Source organism: Syngnathoides biaculeatus, chromosome 15 (assembly GCF_019802595.1).
Source record: "Syngnathoides biaculeatus isolate LvHL_M chromosome 15, ASM1980259v1, whole genome shotgun sequence".
Classification (NCBI taxonomy): Eukaryota; Metazoa; Chordata; class Actinopteri; order Syngnathiformes; family Syngnathidae; genus Syngnathoides; species Syngnathoides biaculeatus.
This window is the reverse complement of record NC_084654.1, coordinates 18,514,188-18,534,236: the sequence shown is the minus strand read 5'-3', so window position 1 is coordinate 18,534,236 and position 20,049 is coordinate 18,514,188. Positions and strand designations below refer to the sequence as shown.

Genomic DNA, 20,049 nt, shown 5'->3' with positions numbered 1-20,049 from the left:
TTGTCTGTCCTTCTGAATACATGTCCATCCCTGCTAAGGTCGTCACTGAATCATTTCAGCCACCTGTGGGGTGCCTAATTAATCCCAAAAACATGCAGTAATTGGAGACTCTAAATTGCTCCTGGGTGTGACTGAGAATACGACTGTTGTCTGTCTCCATGTTCCCTGCAAATGGCTAGCAACCAGTTCACGGTGTACCCTGCCTCCAACTCGATGACAGCTTGGTTTGGCTGCAGCACTCCCGCGTGAGGATAAGCGGCTAGGAAATGGACGAATGGATTCCCGACATCTTAAAAACACAATGCTAACGTTAAGGGGCCTGCTCAGTGTAGCGCAGAGTGGAAGGTGCAAACGCATGACGATCACTGAGGGCCATAAGCATTTAAATAGTCACCTCTGTCTGAAAGTCATGCAACATGCTTTGAAATCTCAGCTTCCATTAATGGACTAAGTCATCGTCTCATCCCAGCTCAACTCCAGCGAACCCTCACTATTTTTGTGGGGATAGGGATTGCGCCATGCCAGTAATGGCCAGCAACATCCAGCCAAAAAGAATAATAATTGCATATCGATGCCATCTGATGGCAGCAAGACACTTTTTCTAGTCGACAAGACTATGGCTGAACTCAATGAAGCACCTTGCCTCACTTCAACATAGAGAGATAACAGCAAAACAAAATTATTTTAGATGTGGCTTTGGCCAGAGTGCAAAAACTGGTAATAGGTGGCATTTTTAATGAATAATAGGGGATACGAAACAGAATACGCTAATTACATGTAAAATGTGCTTTTACTGGTTGCGAAAAAAACTTCCGGAACAAATTTATTTCATAGGTAGTGGTACCACTGTATATTGCTAAATCGTCTGGATTTAGTTTTTAACAAAGGGGCTTGTTTCCTATGCAAATGGGAGTCATCGTACAGTTTTAGTTATTTTTAATCATACAGTTTTGGTTATTTTTTTTAAACTTGAAAGTAAAGTAATGTTTTTTTTTTTATATTCTTATGAGATAGATAGCAATTAACATATTAAACTGAAACAACCCAAAGCAATCTAATTTGTAAGGTGATTTGAAAACTGCTGTACATCAGAGGGTATAGAATATAAATTTAAAAAATATAATTTGTGATTTTAACAACTTGCAATGATTGTACAGGACTGTTGATTAAGGCTTAACAATGAAGTCACTTTGGAATTCAATTGTTTCTTATGGGAATAATTGGTGACGTAATCGATGACATTGTTTCAGCACTCGGACCTTTGACGTTTCATTCTTTTCTAAACTAAAGATAAGATAATTCAAGCCAATCCTCAGGTATGTCTTTATTTATCAAATCTCACAAGAGAATAATGCTGCCCATGCCTGGCCGAAACCATGCATTTTTTCCCCCCCTCAATGCTTTTTATCCTTCATCACCTCCCTCAGCGTTTATTCATTTCCTGGAGCAAACTGCTGGGATTACAAAGAAAAACATGGCACCACCTCTCGATGCATACACCAAAAATTGGATTGATGCAAATTCCAGAGATTCCAAAACACCCCCACCAACAATCCCCTGTTCTCATCAACAGCCTCAGCTGGTGAATGGCTTAGCCCCAAACCACAAAATAAATGTCGGTACGTACATCTGGGTATTCTTTGACAGGCACAAACAGTTTTTCCTGCAGGTAGACCATGGGCCCCATAGGCTCGGGCAGCTCCAAGGGGTGTCTGTCCACAAGGCCATTGACTGTGTCGCTGTACATGTGTTTGCGTACTCTGTTGATCTCTGAAACAAAACACACACACAAAGAGAACAGGTCAGCAAGGTCTGACACTTGTATTGATTTTTGATTATTTTATTTCTTTTTTTTCATTTGAGGAGAAGTGTTGAGCAAAGATTGTTGAAACAAAAGAAAAACAGTTTGACAGGATAATAACCAAAGTTAGCCTCGTTTCGACAGTTAGCAATTATTCAGAGAAGCCGCTGTACATAGTGAAGAAAAGTGTGCTGCATAATGAGAGGGTAAAAGGCCACCCAATCCAATAGTAATCTGCAGGGACAGGGGGGCAGTTTATGTGAGCGGGTCACAGCAGGGTGGAGGATCAATGTCTGCGGTTTCAACACCCATTACTAAGTGACACACATTTTAGTCACATGGGCTGACTTGTTGTGCCACCATTTAAGCCATTTGAGCTGAATCACGAAGGATGTATGGACGATTCTACATAGACTCGAATCATCACATGGAATCACATCAGGGCAGTTGAGAGAGCTCTATATTAAAACACCAGCAGGGGAACTTGACACTTGGCTATAGATAACTTTTTAAAAAGTACCTCCTAGTGGCCTCCAAGTCTGAACCTTGCACTGGAACTCATTTGGATGGTGGGTCAGATCTATATACAGTACAGTAATTATTCCAAAAGCTGGGGTGAAGGGGACACTCGGGGAAAATTTTTTTAAAATGGAATTTTTAGAACGCCTTTGCATGGATGCAAATATATAGCTCAATTACTCCCCAACTGAGTTACTTCACGGGGGGAATTCCTGCTTTGGACTACGTGATTGATGGGCTTGTTGACACGGACGTGAACATCTGGCCTACAGTTTTGGCGGACAACACCTTTGGGACACATCAGTTTTGTGGCGCGGACACTCCCATATGAGCTCATCACTCAAGTACACCAACTCACTCATGAAAAAAAAGTCATTATTGTAATACTAGTACAGCGCAGACCTCTAACCCTGAAGTATCCTGCCTCAACCATTGGAGGGATAGATTTTTATTGCTATATGTACTGTATGCAAACTCGCACAATAATGCATAAAAATGCAATCGCTATTAATAAAGTGTCAGTTTGCAAGTCGTTTAGTCTTGTTTTAGTTCTATAAGGTTGAAACAACCTCTTATTTGTACGACTCCCATCACGTTCGAACTCCGAATTTCCACTGTATTTTATAGTTGCAGCTGAGAAGTGTTTTTAATACGCATATTTACTGTATAGGTGACTTTGTTAGCGTAAGTTAGTGATTGATAACCGTGTTATTTGCACACAAATCAAGGTTACGTTGACAATGTAAACCAAGGACCCCCAGGCATAAGCCTATCTTCAGGACAAAATTCTATGGTTTACAATTTGGTACCAGTCCAAGGTTTGCAAGATTATAGACATCCTTGTTGAAAAGATTTACGACACGCCTTTCCATAAAACAGCTGACTGCAGATGGGCAAAATGGCAAAGCTACTTTTGGTGGCTGTTATGATTGATCAGCGGTGTGCACACGATGGGACAGATGTTCATTCGATGTGTGTAAAAGGCGGCCCTCTGCGTCTTCCGGAAATGATCACAAAATATTGGCAAAAAGGAAGCAAAGCAGATACTAATAAAGTGGTCTACAAAATTGATCATAGGTAGGAACATTTTTGAATTGTTTTATATGAAGCAAGAAAAAGCAAAGTGTGAAAACACCCACGAGCACCCCCTTCCAGTCCTCCAACCGCTATTTCTATTCCTTCTTGCGAAATGCCACATTAACATAAGGGGCCGTGCTAGGCCATCAGCGGAGACGTGTAGCATTTGACAACCTCTAATTTCAATGCAGAGTCCTTTCTGAAGCGCAGTACTCACCGAAAAATTATCCCACACCTCACCAGAGTAAAAAAAATCATTTGTCTAGCTGTCCGGTGTGGCAGAAAAGGCTGATTGTGCGAGCGAGATAAGGGAGGGGAGGGCCGAAAGCCGCTATCTTGGGAGACGAAGTGACAAACGGGAGACAAAAGGAATATTAACAGACAAGGGCAGGCCATCCAATGTTCTCAAAATGATGGCAGCAGACGGCAAGCGTCAGTGATACCTCAATTCTCAAACACCTTAAAGCATTAGCAGGGGTGTCAAACTAATTTTCTTTCCTCAGAGGACCGGTTATAACAGAGAAACCATAAAAATATTTAATCACCTCATAATATGCTTGCACAACAAGTTATTGGATAACTAGTTTTGAAATAAGAAGTCAAGGAAAACAGTTTGTTGAGCTCATGCTCCAATTACTGTAAGAAGAAATTTGATGAAAAGGAAATGCTTGCAACAGGTAAACACACTTGGCAATTTGAAATTTTATGTGTGAAAATACATTGGCTAACTCCCAATTGCATGTGAATTATAATCTAAATTTGTCAGTGTTTTGTGTGTGTGCGCGTTACGTGTATGTTTATTTGAGATACAAGTGATCTGAGTATCAAGCGTGGTCACAGAACAAATTAAACTCATAAATCAAGGTACATGTATGTTCAACAATGATAAAAACTACCCTTCAAATTTCAATAACAGTGTGTTGCATCTATTACTGTCTGCATGGTAAAATAAAGGTTTTATTAGGGACAGGTTTGGATTCTGGAATTAGTTATTCCAACTATAATTGCTCTCAATGAGAATTAGTTTACGACGCAAGAAGTTGGAAGTAGGGAGCATACTGTTGTGGGTTCCGACTTTGGAGGTTCTACTGTACAATTATGTTACTGACCGGTTATTCTACTCAGCAATGTGGCACAATGTCATCTGCAAGCTGACTTTGCAAATACATTTGTATACATACTCCTTTCAGGTCAAGACTTGTCTGTTTAGCTAAAAAAAAAAAAAGAAGGATACAATATGCATACAAAATCCTAATTGTCCATTTTTCCTCAGACAAAAGGAGAGGAAGGGGGGGAAATGAAACTCACCCTGGAGAGTGGTTGAAGGGTAGAGAGGAAGAAGAAAAGAACTGCTGAGCAAGCAGATTCCAGCTTTATTCACACTTCACCCCCCCCCGAACACACCCCTCAAGTCTGCTAAAACTGCTCATTTTATTCTTATCTTTTTGTTTCTCTCAATTACATCCCAATCGCTTCTAATCTGCAGTGACAAAAAGGACGTGCCAGTCTGTGGATTCAATCTTCAACTGCGGCAGAAATCATTTCCATGCATTCCTCTCAGAACTTTCTTAAAACCGCATCATTAAATGCACTTGTATGACTGCCTGTAAAGAGATTTTTGGCAGTAGACCATTGTGAGCATAAAGTCCTTGTTTCATCTGCCAGAAATATGATCATAAACAAGACCACTTGGGTGAAAAAAACGAGAGGCTGAAATTAGGATGGAAAGGAATGAGCAGAGAGATGGAAATGGGTTAGGGATACTTTCTAATGTACCGGTCCCTTTAGTTTAATGTAAGTAAACACTGCGTCGGGATAAAACCAGCAGAGGGGAGATCAAAGATGAAGCAAGTGAAAAAGTCTGACAAAAGGTAAACAAATTAAATTAGCTATGCTTGAATAAATATGACTTGCAATTTAAAGCTGTGCATTCATTAAGACTAAATGAAACCCTAGCAGTGCACGTCTGTCCGTTCCATTGCAGTACGATGAAAGCATTTTTGAACAACTTTGCGAGTTTAAGTTATTCTCCACTCTCTCCTCTGCTCTTAGACCTATGTAATTAAAAATATAACAGCAGTAGAACCCTTTAAAAGTGACGTTCCTCTTAGGATCACACCTCCCCCATTCATTTTTATTTTTGAAGCCATGGGCAGTGCTCAGAAGACCACAGTGTTGTTGTTATTCTTTTTTTTAATAAACCAAGTGTTTACAATCATTGATAATGAACTTAGAGGATTGAGGATAACCAAGTCTGATTCATGCAGGTCAAAAAGTGATGGATGGAAAATTACGCATTCAACTACAAATTATGCCAATGTCATGGTAATGTTGCGAACTTTGGAAATCATTACAAGCTAAGAGGAACACATACGATGCAAAGTATTGCGTTGTATAAAGCTCCTGTGAAAATGACAAAGTCCTATATGACCTCATTCTTACAGATATTCCACTAAAAAAAGTTTCACAAACAAAACCACAGAGATGGCTGTAAAAAGATTAAATTCATGTTTCTGGTTGCAAAGCCGTTTAATAACCCACAATAGTACGTTTATTATGAAATATTTGGCAATGAAAAACATTTTTATGACACCTGGAAAAATAAAACAATTGTTATGCAAACATCAGTCACCTTGGGAATTTTTTAAATGAAAAGAGCCAAAAGCTATATAATGGGGAAAGTACTTTTTTTATGTGCTTATGCATGGGCTTGAGACATCTTGTGAAACTGATGGCACGGAAAACTGTTTGAGGCCAAACACTTCAAAGTCAGAATGTTGGAATTAGTGTACTCTCAAGACTACATTCTAGGACAGGGCAAATTAATTGCTTAATTGATTGTGTAGGAACAGGGTCGATTGTATGAATTGATTACTAATTGTGTCTTGAAGCAACTAAGCACAATAGTGCTGTTGTTTGAAAAGAGACTAAAGAAAAGCTGATTTTAAAGACTAATTAGTTTACGTACTGTATTATTTGTGTGTTGAACGTGCCTCCTGGGGGCATAGTTTGCTGAGTGACATTATGAGCTGAAGTGGGTAGGTTCAATGTATCTCCGCGTGAGTTGTGGTCTCCAGCTGCTCCTTTCGAGTGTTTTAACTTCATATTTGTGTGGTTGATTATTTGTCCCATTCACTCCACAGGTAATAGTGCATTGGCGACTACCCACATACGAAAGCATTATCGTTCCTTAACAGTTCCATGTTTTCACTTGAATCAAGCAACGGCATCTCTGAGGCTCACTGGTCATTCAAAATTTGGCCCGAAAAAAAAAAAAAAAAAAAGTCTAAATTATCAACAGGGAGACGACCTTTTAACTAGAAAACCCCATAAGTCATGGTTAACACTACGTGGGGCCTCAGTTTGACAGTTCCGACACACGACAGCAGCATAGAATACATCCACATGCAGCACAAGAGGAATGCTTATTTATGAAGATTCACGCAGGTGTCTTTTATACAAACATGTAATTATCACATTACTCCTGTGTTCATATATGTTAACGATAGACTATGTCACGTTCTGACTCACATACAAATTCATTCTGTAGAAACAGTTCTGATTAAATCAGTGATCATTGATTTTGTGAGGTAAAATGTAGTTAAATGAAACTATTTTGCCATGCCTATATTCATCCTTTAAAAGGGTAATGGTACAGTAGAAAGGTTTGAGACATCTCTGTTTAAAAAAAATAAAATCTAGTCAATCACAGACACTGGCGAGGAACAAGGCTTTTCACTTAGAAGTTGCGCACTTTCACTGCCACAAAGTCTAGCTACGAGAGGATTGGGATGTTTAATGCATTGCCGCGCTGTTATTCGTGGCACGGACGACTTTATCCCAGACAACGCTCTACTTGAGCAGTTTAGGGGTTTGACGGGCCAGGCGTGTGAAAGACGGGATGTTTCTTTCTTTAATGCAAAGAACAGAAAGGGTAGTGTGTGCACTGGTGGAAGTGACTGAGCCGTGAAAACGTATGCATTTCTGGGGCTTATCATCCAGTCACAGCCGCGTCTTTCTCTCCCCATCCAGCCTCTTTATAAGGTTTTCGCCCACCCTCGTGCTTGTGTCTTATTTTTACTTGACAATCTTTGATTGAGCAGTAGACCAGACGCTAGCCTTTGATGTTCACGCATAAACTATTTTAGGGTCTTTAATGAGTGTGATGCACCATCAGAGTGGTTAGGAAGAGCATATGTATCGCTGCTCTTACATTAGGTTGGAAAGTTCTTGAACCTGGATTTTTGAAGTTGAACTACTTTCACGTTCACTCCTCGGGGATGCGTTTATTTGCTCAATACGTCACGGGTCTCAACTTAAAAACTAACAAAGATTCTCCCGCCCTATTAAAAGTCATATGTAAAATATAATGAATGGTGGAACGTACGCAAGGTTAAACACTATTTTAGCCAATGTGTCCCTGCAAGTTGCCCCAATCAAAAGTTTGGATTTTAAACTGCTGTCATGCAAAAATTGCAGGCTACTTCAAATGATTAACAGATAAACATAGCAAAGGTTCTCCCTCAATGAGCAGAGTTCACCATCCACTTTGCATAATATATTAGTTGCCATCCATGTTCACTTTAAAGTCTCTACACGGCTGACAGGGCTCCTACTTCACCTGCCTGAAATGTTTAGTCTGGCCCGTAAAGTGGTAACCGCATCACAGTATAATAGCATGTTTTCAAGAGAGTACAGGCGCACAGTAGCTACACCATCCAGTTTCAGTTTCAATACCAGTACAGGTGCATCCTGAACTACTTCTAATTGTTCAAACCTGAGTGTCAAAACAATACTCGACCAGAACGGACTGTATCAGACCGTAGGAGATTCCTCTGTACCCGTTTCAGCGAACGTATGAAAGTATGCCTGTGACAGAGGCAGCTTTGCTATACTGACTCATCCGCAGAGTTCCCGAATTCAGACATGATGTGTATAGAAGTGCCATCCCCTCTCCAGATGGAAAGGTCTAAATGCTTCTAGACTGAAATGACAGTGCACTTTGTTGGCATATACGCGGAGAGATTTATGATGCGTGTGCATGCAACTCTGTGTCAGGGATTCTCCAAAGGCGTGCTGGGTGAAACGCTCCAGCATCAGGTCTTTAAGTACATCGGCCACTAAATAAAAGACTAGCGTAACAAGGTTTCCGGATGCGCTCCTCTGGGAGCGAGGTGAAGAAAGCAATAACGTGGGTGGGTACACAGCAAACAAGACAGAGTAAGTGCTCTCATCTGACCTCCCTTGGTAATAAATAGATGCTTTGGAAGACTAATGTCTATCACAATCAGAGGCAGCTTAATGTTTGGCCAACTATCTAAGGGAATTTGCATTCAGTGTATACAAAACGGGTGTGTGCATGCATACTGCAGCCAACTAGTCCCCGAAAGCTGCACGTTACGCTCTGTGATCATCAATAATGAGGCTGAAGCAGGCTGAAAACAAACACGCATGCACACATACACTCAAGATGTACAAAACACTCCACTTTGGTTCAGCTACAGTTCAAGCAATGCACTGGAATGTGTGCCCTAGTACCAAATTAACTAAATGATATATAAAAGCAAACACCCATCTTAACATTAAAACACCCACATATACCAACTAATGAGCTGATGTGTTTGAAGGCTGGAATCCCCCGGGACCGAAGCCAGCGAAAAAAAAAGTGCCTGGGAGAAATATCTATTAAACAAATATTGCAGCAAACGGGCAGGAAATAAAGAGTCACACCTCATTTCTTACTCGCCTCACTAAGCCAGGCCACTCTGTGAGTCTGGTGACACAGAAACTGAAGGAAAACAGATCAAGACAAGGACAGCCATCTGATTTCTATTATAGTCTCTTTGTCACAGAGATCTTGCAAGATTATCGCATGGATGGTTTTGCTTTTTACACAGAATATCTAACAGAGCATCCAGCAATCATATAATTAGATCAATGACGTACAAAATACTTATTAGAAAGCAACAATTTCTTTGAATGTGTATCACATACTAAACGTCGCACCCCAATCCCAGAATCCCCTTTCACTCAGGTACCAAGACACCTTGGGTACTACTTCCAAAAAGCAGAAAACTATATGGTGGACTCCAGAGGCTTATTCTGTGTGTTTAAAGTGAAAAATACTACTTTTTATGGATTGCGTAAAGTACTTATAACCCAACCCTATTGTAGATTATTGTCAAATATCCATGAGGTCATCATCATTTATGTGTACTAGAGAGCAAAACAATTACTCTGTCAGAGCATGTACAACCTTGTGATTAGCACAGTTAGCATGGGAGACCTCAGCCCCTACACTTTCTAATTGTAGCTCTGTTTAATGAAAAAACACTAGCGTCGAAATAAAATACAAATGAATAAAAGACCTAAACAGCACTAAAAAGCACTATGCATCAGGTGGGAAATGTGTTTTGCGATGGAGGGCATACGAACAAAGGATTTGTTGTGTGCAAATAGAATCATCATTAATAACTAAAGTTAGAAAAGGGGTTACATGGGATCAACACCTATGTTGGGATCCTTGGTTTAAGATGGTTCCGACATATGAGGTGTTAAGCTTACGATGCCAAACAATGAACTCGTTTGTGCAGAAGTGTAAGAATTTATTGTCGGTTTTTCAGTTCAATTCTGGGATTTGTTGCTTTTCATAAGAAATATTTAGGAAATAAATAAATGAATTCTGACAACCAGTATTTGTTTCTACTTTTTCAGATATATAGCCATACAAATCTTTTCTAAATTGAGGATGCTCTTCTACATGGCAATAAACGAATCACAGCAGCAATTACGGAATCATGGCCGAAAACAAAAGCCATACTGCAGCATTTTGTTTTCCCTCCTGGAGAAGTTACTTGTTTGGGTGCAGACAAGACAAAAGGTACAGACACAAACAAACACGATTAGATTGTTAGGAGAAAACAATCTGACCTTGATTTCAAGCAACTTTCAAATTAATCAACCCAGAGAGATTCAAAACAACATAATGGAGACAACTACGGGTAAAAAACATCAAACTGTTGAGTTTGTGAGCACTTCTGCAGTTAGCATGTTGTCATAATTCAGCAAAATCTTCAACATATCCAACTGGTGAAAGACTACCCTGGTTGTGTGTCTGGACAATTATTGAAGTTATGAACAAATCCCAGTTTTGTTTAGTCATTTTTTAGGGCTGTAGCTATCAAGTATTTCTGGAATCCACTATTCTACCGATTATCCCATTGATTATCCGAGTAACTTGATATTAAGAAGGTTCACGTAATTAAACACACTGACATACAGTATGTATGCGAGGTGCAGTCATTTTTGACCACATGGGGTCACTATACTCACTGGTGAGTGACATAGGCGTCAGAAAATGAGACTTGAGAATTTACTCGCTGTTAAGTGTCCACCAATGACAGTCTGTATCTTGAATAACGCAGCATGAGTTAGGGCCAACTGTAGCTCATGCTTGAATGTTTTTGTTTTCTTACTGTTTGTTCAATAAATTGATTGAAAGTGCACCATCAGCAGTGTTTATCCTTCAGCACATTCTTGGCATTAAAATGTTTTAACGAGCAGTTGTAGGGGATATCAAATTGGCTAAAATTGATGTTTTATCTTGTTTGCAATTATAGGCATGTACTAGCAAATGTGTTATCTGTTAAGTGAGAAATGATCCCAAAGTTTGAAATGTCTTTTATAGACTCGTTCATCTTGGCTCGTTGCCATCCGCTCAACTTCTATTTCTACAAATTACAAACTAATTCCTATACAGCGAGGTGCATGCATTGGACTAATAGTTTACGAGGGAGAGATTTTACTTTGACTTTAGTCAGCAAAGTGTTCCGAGTTATTCGATCATCAATGCAGACCCAGTGGCTGTTTAAATCACAATTATACACCAAACCTTCCCATTTACAGTCTTCAACCATTAACAGAAGAAAATCTCACAAGGTTTGTTGTGACGCATTTCGGTTCGTTTGGATTTACTGCATAATGTGTGAAATGAAACCAAATCAGGAAACGCTCGGTTGGAATCGTCATCCATCAAAGTCTATGTGAAATTGAATGAATTGGATTGAGTTGTAAACATCAAGATGCCGGGCGTCGACAATTTGCTCGCCTCTGGCTGGCCCGTGGAGAGAACGTCTTTGAAAAGCAACATAGTGTGTGGGTGTGATGGCCCGGCCCAGAAGAGCAATCTGCAAAGTCATTAATCATAGGCTGTAGTAAATGCACAATTTCTGTGGGTGTCAGTGTGAATGCATGCGGGATGGGAAGGTGAAAAGGGACCCGGAATGTCTTTGCGCCGATTGTGACTGCGCTACAGCAGTGTGCCATGGCTGTGGCGGTGTGCTGATTAAACAAAGCCAAGCAGACAGACACGGAGAGGCACTGGAGGCAAGGCAAAGATGATGAAAGACAAACACGACATGGTGAAATATAGCAAGGATAGCGCTGAACAAAAGGACATTTAAGAGCAGTGGAAACTGAAAGGGATGTATACTCTTCTCAAGAAACTGCACAAATGAGCCTTTAATGAAAAGAAGTGTGCATCCCTTGTGTGCTGAATATTTCCAATGCCTCGAAAATGAATAAATAAATAAATAAAAATCACTCTGCCACTCACATCACGGTTCTCAGCAGCAAAACAAGTGCCTTGCCATCAAGACCGCACACTAAAATTAGCACTCGTCACATTTGATGATGTGTACACTCTCTATGGGGATTGAGTTCAGGCAATGAGGAGGAAGGCGGCTCAATGATCCAAAAGAATGGCAGTTTCATGCACTCAGTTGGACTCCACCATGACTGAGGTAAAACTAGCAGGAAAGCCTATCTTGACACCGAAGGGTGACATCATACTATCTGGCGAAAAAGGGAACAACCATTACTTAGCCTTGCAGGAGGCACGAGGGTGTTTGGTTTGATGTTTTAAGCCTCCCACAAACACACATCTCTAGTTGATTTCTGAACCCAACTGAAATCTTAGGATATTACACCTCTAAAGTTGCATTGAAATTTTAAGTCTGAAAATACTAAAAACCTAAGCAAATAACAGCGCCAAAACATTTATTTGGGCTGTGACTTTTGCTTTTTCTCAGGATTTTTTTTTTTAAACTGCAAAAGATTAACAACCATAATTTCTTCAGCTGTGAAACCTAACCCTAACATACCCCAAAGGTGTATGAATAACATTTACAACAAAACACCCCTTTGGACTTTGCTGCCATTTAAGACCAATTAATATTAATGGATATATTAACAGATAAGCCACTAACTGATTATTTCCTTTGGGAAAATAATTTCAAAATCCAAACAATGAGACTACAAGCTTGTAGGACTTTACTTTCACAATGTTTCCTGAGAAATTGGTACTTTTACTTCCTTCATAATTACACTGTAAACTTGCACACAAATAATTCAGTTCAGGCTGACGTGTTCAGAAAATCTAGCACATATCCTCAGTGCACCTTTATCAGTTGCCAAAACACGCAGCTCAGCTCAAACGGTAATGCACAACAAATGCAAACTCAGGTCTCCTCCAGGGGAAAAAAATGCATAAAGATCATTTATTTCTGTGCAAGTCTACAGGGGAATTGTATGCAGTCTGTAAAATGTTTAACTTAAGCAGTTATCATTTAACCTCAGACACGTGTAAAATCATTGTGCTTTTTAACTGTTCGTAGTAGGCTTTAAATGTCACGATTTTTGGGGCCAATCAACGACCAGCAAATTTAAAAAAAACAACCGATCACTTATCCACTCACAAGATGGAGCCATGTGTCCATTTAAATTACTTGTTCTTTTACTGAATATAACTGTACTTACGATCAATGATCTATCTTTATTTATGCTAGTGAGGCATGGTGACAAAAAACAAACTCTTTAATTAGATGGTAGGAAGTACATTAAGTAACTAATGAAGAGTTCTTGTGACATTGTTGGTGTACCGTGAAATTTTTCTATTGTAAAATATGTGCTTTGGCGCCATAAAGGTTGGAAATCACTGACCGAGTCGGATCATGTATTTTAATCAGTCAAGCCAAACCAACATTACAAAATGATAGAAATAATAGGTGCTTACTTAATGCAATTCAATTCCTTAATTCAAATGAAATTACCTCAGACACCAAAACTTTAGAGCATAAGTTGACAGAACCCCTGCATGTTTGCTTACAACCGTTAGTGTTACCAGTACCCTGCTAGGCTACATAATGTTTTGTTTCTGGATTACGAGTCATATCGTATTAAAAGTGTGTGAACATACCTCAAGCAAGCCTTAAACGAATATCCTATTCTGTTTTTTCCCCATTTTGTTCTCAATGCGAATAATTGTTGTTGTCGTCGTCTCCATGGTAACGGGTATCTGGTCAGGCGAGTTGACAAGATAAAGCCCAGTGACCGTAAAAGACGGGGTGAGGTGGTATAAAAATACTTTATTGCAATAGTCTGACATCGTGCAATTGTGAAAGACCAAAATTCGTCTTGCAGTCTGATCCAGGCATGACGTGTTGTCTGTCCCAAACCGCAGACTTTTTTTTTTCTTTTCCTTTATTGGCGGTCAGATGACAAACTAACCCTAGTGGTGCTATGTTAAAAGAAATGAACTAACTAAAAACAAACAAGCTTCTGGATTCAAACATACCGCACACAATGGTGATGAGGAGCCGGTCAAAGACATCATTGATTGGATCGGCAAATTATGACAAAGCCGATCAGCATAAAATGCTAATTATCGGCCAATACCGATCAACCCGACTAGATCGGTGTAAAGTCTAGCTACTACGACAAAATTAGATTTAATAACTTTACCTCCCATATGAAATAGGAGGACAAACAAAAGTGATGCTAAAGTTAAGAGGCTCCACATATTTTCTTTCATGAACCCACTTTTACCGTCAATGTTCTTGTTGATGTACACACAACGCAAACGTAGCTCGAAATAAGCAAACTGCAGCTTTAGGCATTTTGTTGGATTTCCACTTTGAAAAAGTCCACCCCAAACAGACAACAATGGCTATGTTAAATAAAGCACAGGATGCAAGCTGTAAGCCCCGCCATGTGATGTGACAATGTGTGATAAGGAAGAGGAAGAATAACAGGATGAAGACTCAGGATGTGTGGTGATGGGATTGGAAGCGCGAACTGTGGTCACATTTTTTTCTAGGCTGAACTAAAGCTGAAAACGTTGTTTTCTGACCTGTAGCACAAAGACGGAGAGCGCCCGATAAAAATTGAGACTTTCTTTCAGTAGGCCAAGGGTTGGAAACCTACAGCCTGCGGGCCATACGGACACCATAATAGTGTTTGGTCTGGGGTGGTGTGCAATTTTAAGGCCGAGCTCTATGATGCATCCCAGTTGTAACAAAGACATCACATTGTTTGGGCCCATTGGTCAAACAACAATGGCCGGAAGGGTTGACCGTCACAAGGGGAAACAAGAAATTGGGGAGGAAAGAAAAGCTCAGACTGTGGACACAGGCAGTGATGCTAATAACTTTCCTTCCTGTCTGCACCCCAGTAACACCTGAAACCACTGTCCTCAAAATGACAGTGCAAGGGGGTGCATCTTTTCACATTCTCTAAAATAGCCTACACGTTAAAAACCTCTCGGTGGCTGTAATGAAAATTACAAAGTGGGAATCTCCCAGAGAAGTCATGGTCAGGAGTTTTTCCTCTGAATCCATGCCCTTTGTTCAGATTTACCCCTAACGAACTTTTGAAAAAAATTGTTTGGTAATTTTCGTGAAATCTGGTTGAAACAAAGACAAGTTTGTATCTGCAACTAATTCGCCATTCAAGAGGCACGACTGTTTATCATAGATTGTACAAACGCCAATTCCAATGAAGTTGGGACAATGTGTAAAATGTAAATAAAAATAATACAATGATTTGGAAATCATTTTCAGTTTATATTCAATTGAATATTCTACAAATTCAAGACATATCTGACGATCATTTGGAAATTGAGGACTCTAAAACTGAAGCTTTTTAGGTGGAACTCTTCATGGTTGAAGTACAACTTCAGTTGCTTAACCATGCAAGGTCTCCATATTTTACACTTTGTTTTTTCTCTTTAAACAAATACTGAAGGTTTTTTTCCCATTTCGAGTGTCACTTAGACAGCATTTGGTAACATTTAATTGTAATGCTTTAACAAATAACATCAGCAGCCTGCCAAAAAGTGCAGCACCGAGAATGTGAGCAAACATGACGGAATGAGGAATGAGCACTTTCCCTTCATCCCCTCTCATTGCGAGGGAATGAGGTCACTCAATTACTACGCGAACGCTTTGATGCCAGAAAACGGAGACAAAAAGCAAGCAACGCTGCCTGCACCTCTAACTTGTTTCGTTTTAAGTCTTGTGTTTTGTGACGGATACAAAGCAGTGCATTAGCAAGGTTAGACATTTGTTCCTGAATAGCGAGGTGGCATGTCAAACGCCACCCACTGACAAATATAAGGATGCCGACATTTTTGCAGCGCCAATCATTCAGAAGAAAAACAGGTTACATCACAAGTGTCAGCTAGCTCTGTGTTTTGCCCCGCACTCCTCACTTACACACAGTCTTTTGAGGCCTTATCAGCTAGTTGTCCCAGAGGGTCAAAACACCCATCACAGCCTTTTTTTTTGGTTTCTTACATATTACTATACAGAGAACAGCCATAACATTCACAAACGCATTGCTATGCTTCTTTAGTTGCTACTACGGAACCAAATATTGTCACGATAATTCTATATTGACACATTACATAATAATATGAAGTGCTGCATCTGAAAAACTGAGTGTGCCTTCTTGTGTCAAGTGATGATGCAACTGCACAAACAAGCTTATTCTCCACCCATTGTAGCTCCTAAATATTTTTTGTCAGGGACTGTTCCTAAGAGAGAATTTGCTACCTTTTTAAGGCCACCAATCTTATGGCCAAGACAAAAGTATCACCAAATAGATTAACTTATACACAGTAAAGTATACTTTTATCTGATAGAAGACTGAGGGCACCAAGATACAGACTAACACTAAAGTACAATCAGAGCTAAGGTGGAAGCTAATGTTAGCATCTGTGTTAACTATAACAATTTGTTCATCCAACTAGTAGTGCGGTAGTAAGACAGGCTGAAAAGTGCAAAATAGGGATGTCCTGAGTCTGAGTCTTTATTTTTTTTTACTTATCAAAATGAATCCAAAAATGAATTAGCAATAAAAAAAAAAGTAAAAAAAAAAAGTTTTAAAAAAAATAATAAAATATTTGGTATTTTGGAAATTGAATTTTCTTTTGAAAATCTAATTGCCCTATAATACGTAAAAAATATCAGATTTCATTCTAGACAGCATTGGGGAAAATTTACTTTGTTTTTAATTATTAATCCGCTGGTTCAACTCCGTGCACCTCTTAGGAGCAGTGTGGTGCAATGGATGTATGGAGCTACATGTTTAGTGTAAAGTACAGACAAAAAAAAAGAAAAAAAATCAAATATGATTAAATATAGAGAAAAGTTGTAATGTCAGTGTGTATCAACTAGTAGGGCCTAGCATAAATCAGTCCCCAAGTCACAGCTGTCCTTCGGCAAAGTGGCTTTGCTGAGGGATACTACTAACGTCATTTGGGATGTGCTACTTCACAACTACTGCGCATTATGAAAGAGGAAATAAGTTTGCTCACCTCACTCAATGGAATTCATATTTTTACTCTGGTGGATCAGTGTTGCCTTGTAGAAGGGGTCAAAAGTACAGTTAAAAAAAAGACATGTTGAAGAAGAGCATCAGAACCCTTTTTCCTGCTGAAGCTTTCACCGAGTATTTGCACACAAGGGCTTTGTAAATACGAGAAGGAGCCTGCACACAAGATTGCAGACAGTGTGTTGTTCTCGAGCAACATTTAAGCCTGCGAGTGATTGTGTCAAGAGCCACGCGCATCGCTAGCATCCTGGAGCACAGGCAGGCGAGCGCTTGGGCTGATGCGAAACGACAGACCACGTTGCGGGCCTTTAACGTCACCACTGGTCCTCACATGGACGAGGCGAAGGCGCCTCGGGGTGGAATATCTCGCACACAAGTGGAGAAAAGGGGGTTGTAAAAAGAAAACATATGGAAGAAGAGGGCAAAGTGAAATGCAGAGGAAGAGGAGAGATGAAAGAAGTGGTGATGTAAGCCATTACGGTTAATATACAAAAGTAAAAAAAAAAAAAGACAAAGCCAGGAAAATGAGTCATCTTTTTGGGACAGTGGTTGTTCGATTTGGAAAACATGATGACGAGGTGGGAACATGCCATGTGTAGACTGGGAGAGTGCCCACCAACTGGTTCTAGAAAGTACAAACATGGGAGGCACGTGAACATGACAAGACAATCTAGAAGGTGACGTGGGAGAAAGACAAATAAGAGGTAACAGCGAGACAAAGAGACAAGTCCATCTCCAGAAAAACTTTAGCACCTTGAGGTGTCCACAGAATCTGGCACTTTGACAACAATTTTTTTATCTCGCTACAGTGGAATCTCAACACTCGTCGAAATTGTTTCAAAATGTGCCTTAAATGTCATCAAAATGTGACATGAGCCCATCAAATGTGCTGGCAGCGCACTTTGCAAAAGCTCATTTCAGCTAGCACCAATGTATTAACCTGCGTTTTCTCTTTCAATTTGGCTTTTTCCCCACTGTTTTGAGAAGGCGAGCAGAAGTCAACAGGCTCATGTAAGGCAGGACTCTGGTGGTGTCAAGTACTTTTGTTACAGAATCTTTACATTTCAAGAAAAAGTAAACATTCCAATTTTATATGACAGAATGATTTAACCATAGCTTCTCCTAACATGAATCTCCAAGGAAATATTTACAGTAGACAGTCTGGAGCAGATGTAATCAAACTCAGTCTGAACTAAACCTACCAGAAGTTTTGTTTTTCCAGCGCCTTTCAACTGCCCTGCCCCAATGAACCGAGGGAACATTAGGGAGTAGCACGGGACAGCTAACCCTTTTTTGTGATCATTTTAGTATGTTTTTATGCATTAAAAAAACAGCTTATCCCTTTCAAAATTTTCTGTCAGAAAAAAAATTACTTTAGTAGTATACTGAACAATAACTTCATTCAAATTAAACAGTTTAAAAAAATTATTGAATAGTTAACTTTTGTTATTCTTTGATTAGTTGTACACAGATGATAGTACAGTAGCATATAATATGAACAACTCCAGTCTACTTAGAGCACTAACAAGTTGCGACATCCAAATGTCTAAAAAAAAAAAAAAAAGAAAAAAAAAGTGACAACACTTTTTCAACCACAGGAAAGGCCAACAAAGGTTTTGTAGTAAATACTCTAACTGTTTTTCCTAGTTCTATCAAATCCTTAACATCCGATTACTTTTGTCCAGCGCTACAGATATCTTATGGTCATAAAATATAAACGCCACTCTAATCCCAAGAATCACTTTACATGTAGCTTGTCATAACATGCACCACCAAGGAAATATTTACACCAAACAGTCTGGAGCAGATATAATCAAGGGCAGTCCATACTAAAGTTTGTCTTTTCTGGTGTTTTCCAGCAGTCTGGATACCATGCGGCACCACGCTGACACTCACAGGTCGGCCTTGGTACTATACCAGATCTTCGGTTTGGGGGAGGAGACTTGCAATGGTCAGAGGAGTTGTGTGTGAATGCTGTGTTGATTATTGAGTATGCAATGCACTCGAAGAGCAGTAAGCACACACTAATAGACCCTAACGCTACTTTTCATCCTTAACATATGATATTAGGGATCTGCACACAAACCCCGCTTTTGTACACGTGAAGTGGTGACTGTTCAACTGAGTTGGGCAATGACATGCCAGGCTCTTGTAGAGAGACTTGTGTGCAGAGACCCAGTGATGTGTGTGTCTGGCCCAGTAATACATAAAAAAGGCCATTGTGTCTCTGGCATTGGTAGAGGGAAAGAAGGCTGGGGACTAGGGGGTGGCGTGTGGAGCTGAGCATGAGGTCAATAACCTTCCCCATAGCTAACAAGATGACCTCATTCACATCACATGGGAGAAATTCTTCTCCCCCTCAATAACCACCACCACCCCACTGTTCTTTATAACACTGACTCTCTTCCTTTGTTTGACACACCCTTCCTCTTTTCCGTTAGAACAATTCACCAACTGAGTAACTTGGACTAACTAACACTTTAGTAAATAGCGGTAGAAGTTGGCTTTCCTTTCTATGTCACAAATGGCACTAAATACGCTCCTTGTTTTGCCAATGAATGCTTCATGGTACAAAACCTTCCCCTGTTTTTCTGGAACTATAAAACCCCAGCACTCCCAACTACTGCAATGATAAGGATGAGCGGACCTCATGACAACAAACTACGAGACGCAACAGCAGCTTAGAGATAAAACTGCCACCCTTGCAGTTTTTCACAGACAACGTAGGGAAAATGTCGCCTGTTATTTGGGCACCTCAAAACACAGCATTTGAAAACGATCGGAGTGATGTGCGTGTGTCACCAGCATTCTATCTGGTCGTGCGTCAGTCAGACAAACTATGGTACAAATGGCCGAGCTTTTATGGGGTTTCTCCTGCAAAATGTATATCAATGACGACACTACTTCAACAAAGTATTGACAAAGATTCTTCCACAAAGCAAGTGGTGTCCATGTCAACACTGAACATTTTGTCATCTTCA

At 39.9% G+C, this 20,049-nt stretch overlaps 1 protein-coding gene across 6 annotated transcripts in view; it reads right to left on the bottom strand.

Moving 5' to 3' along the window:
* Nucleotides 1-20,049, bottom strand: part of qkia (QKI, KH domain containing, RNA binding a) — a 76,237-nt gene that overhangs the window by 48,200 nt on the left and 7,988 nt on the right. For all 6 annotated transcript variants that reach the window (XM_061843590.1, XM_061843592.1, XM_061843589.1 and 3 more), the window contains exon 2: nucleotides 1,628-1,770. In XM_061843590.1, the coding sequence (XP_061699574.1) occupies nucleotides 1,628-1,770 (143 nt within the window). The remainder of the gene's footprint in view (nucleotides 1-1,627; nucleotides 1,771-20,049) is intronic.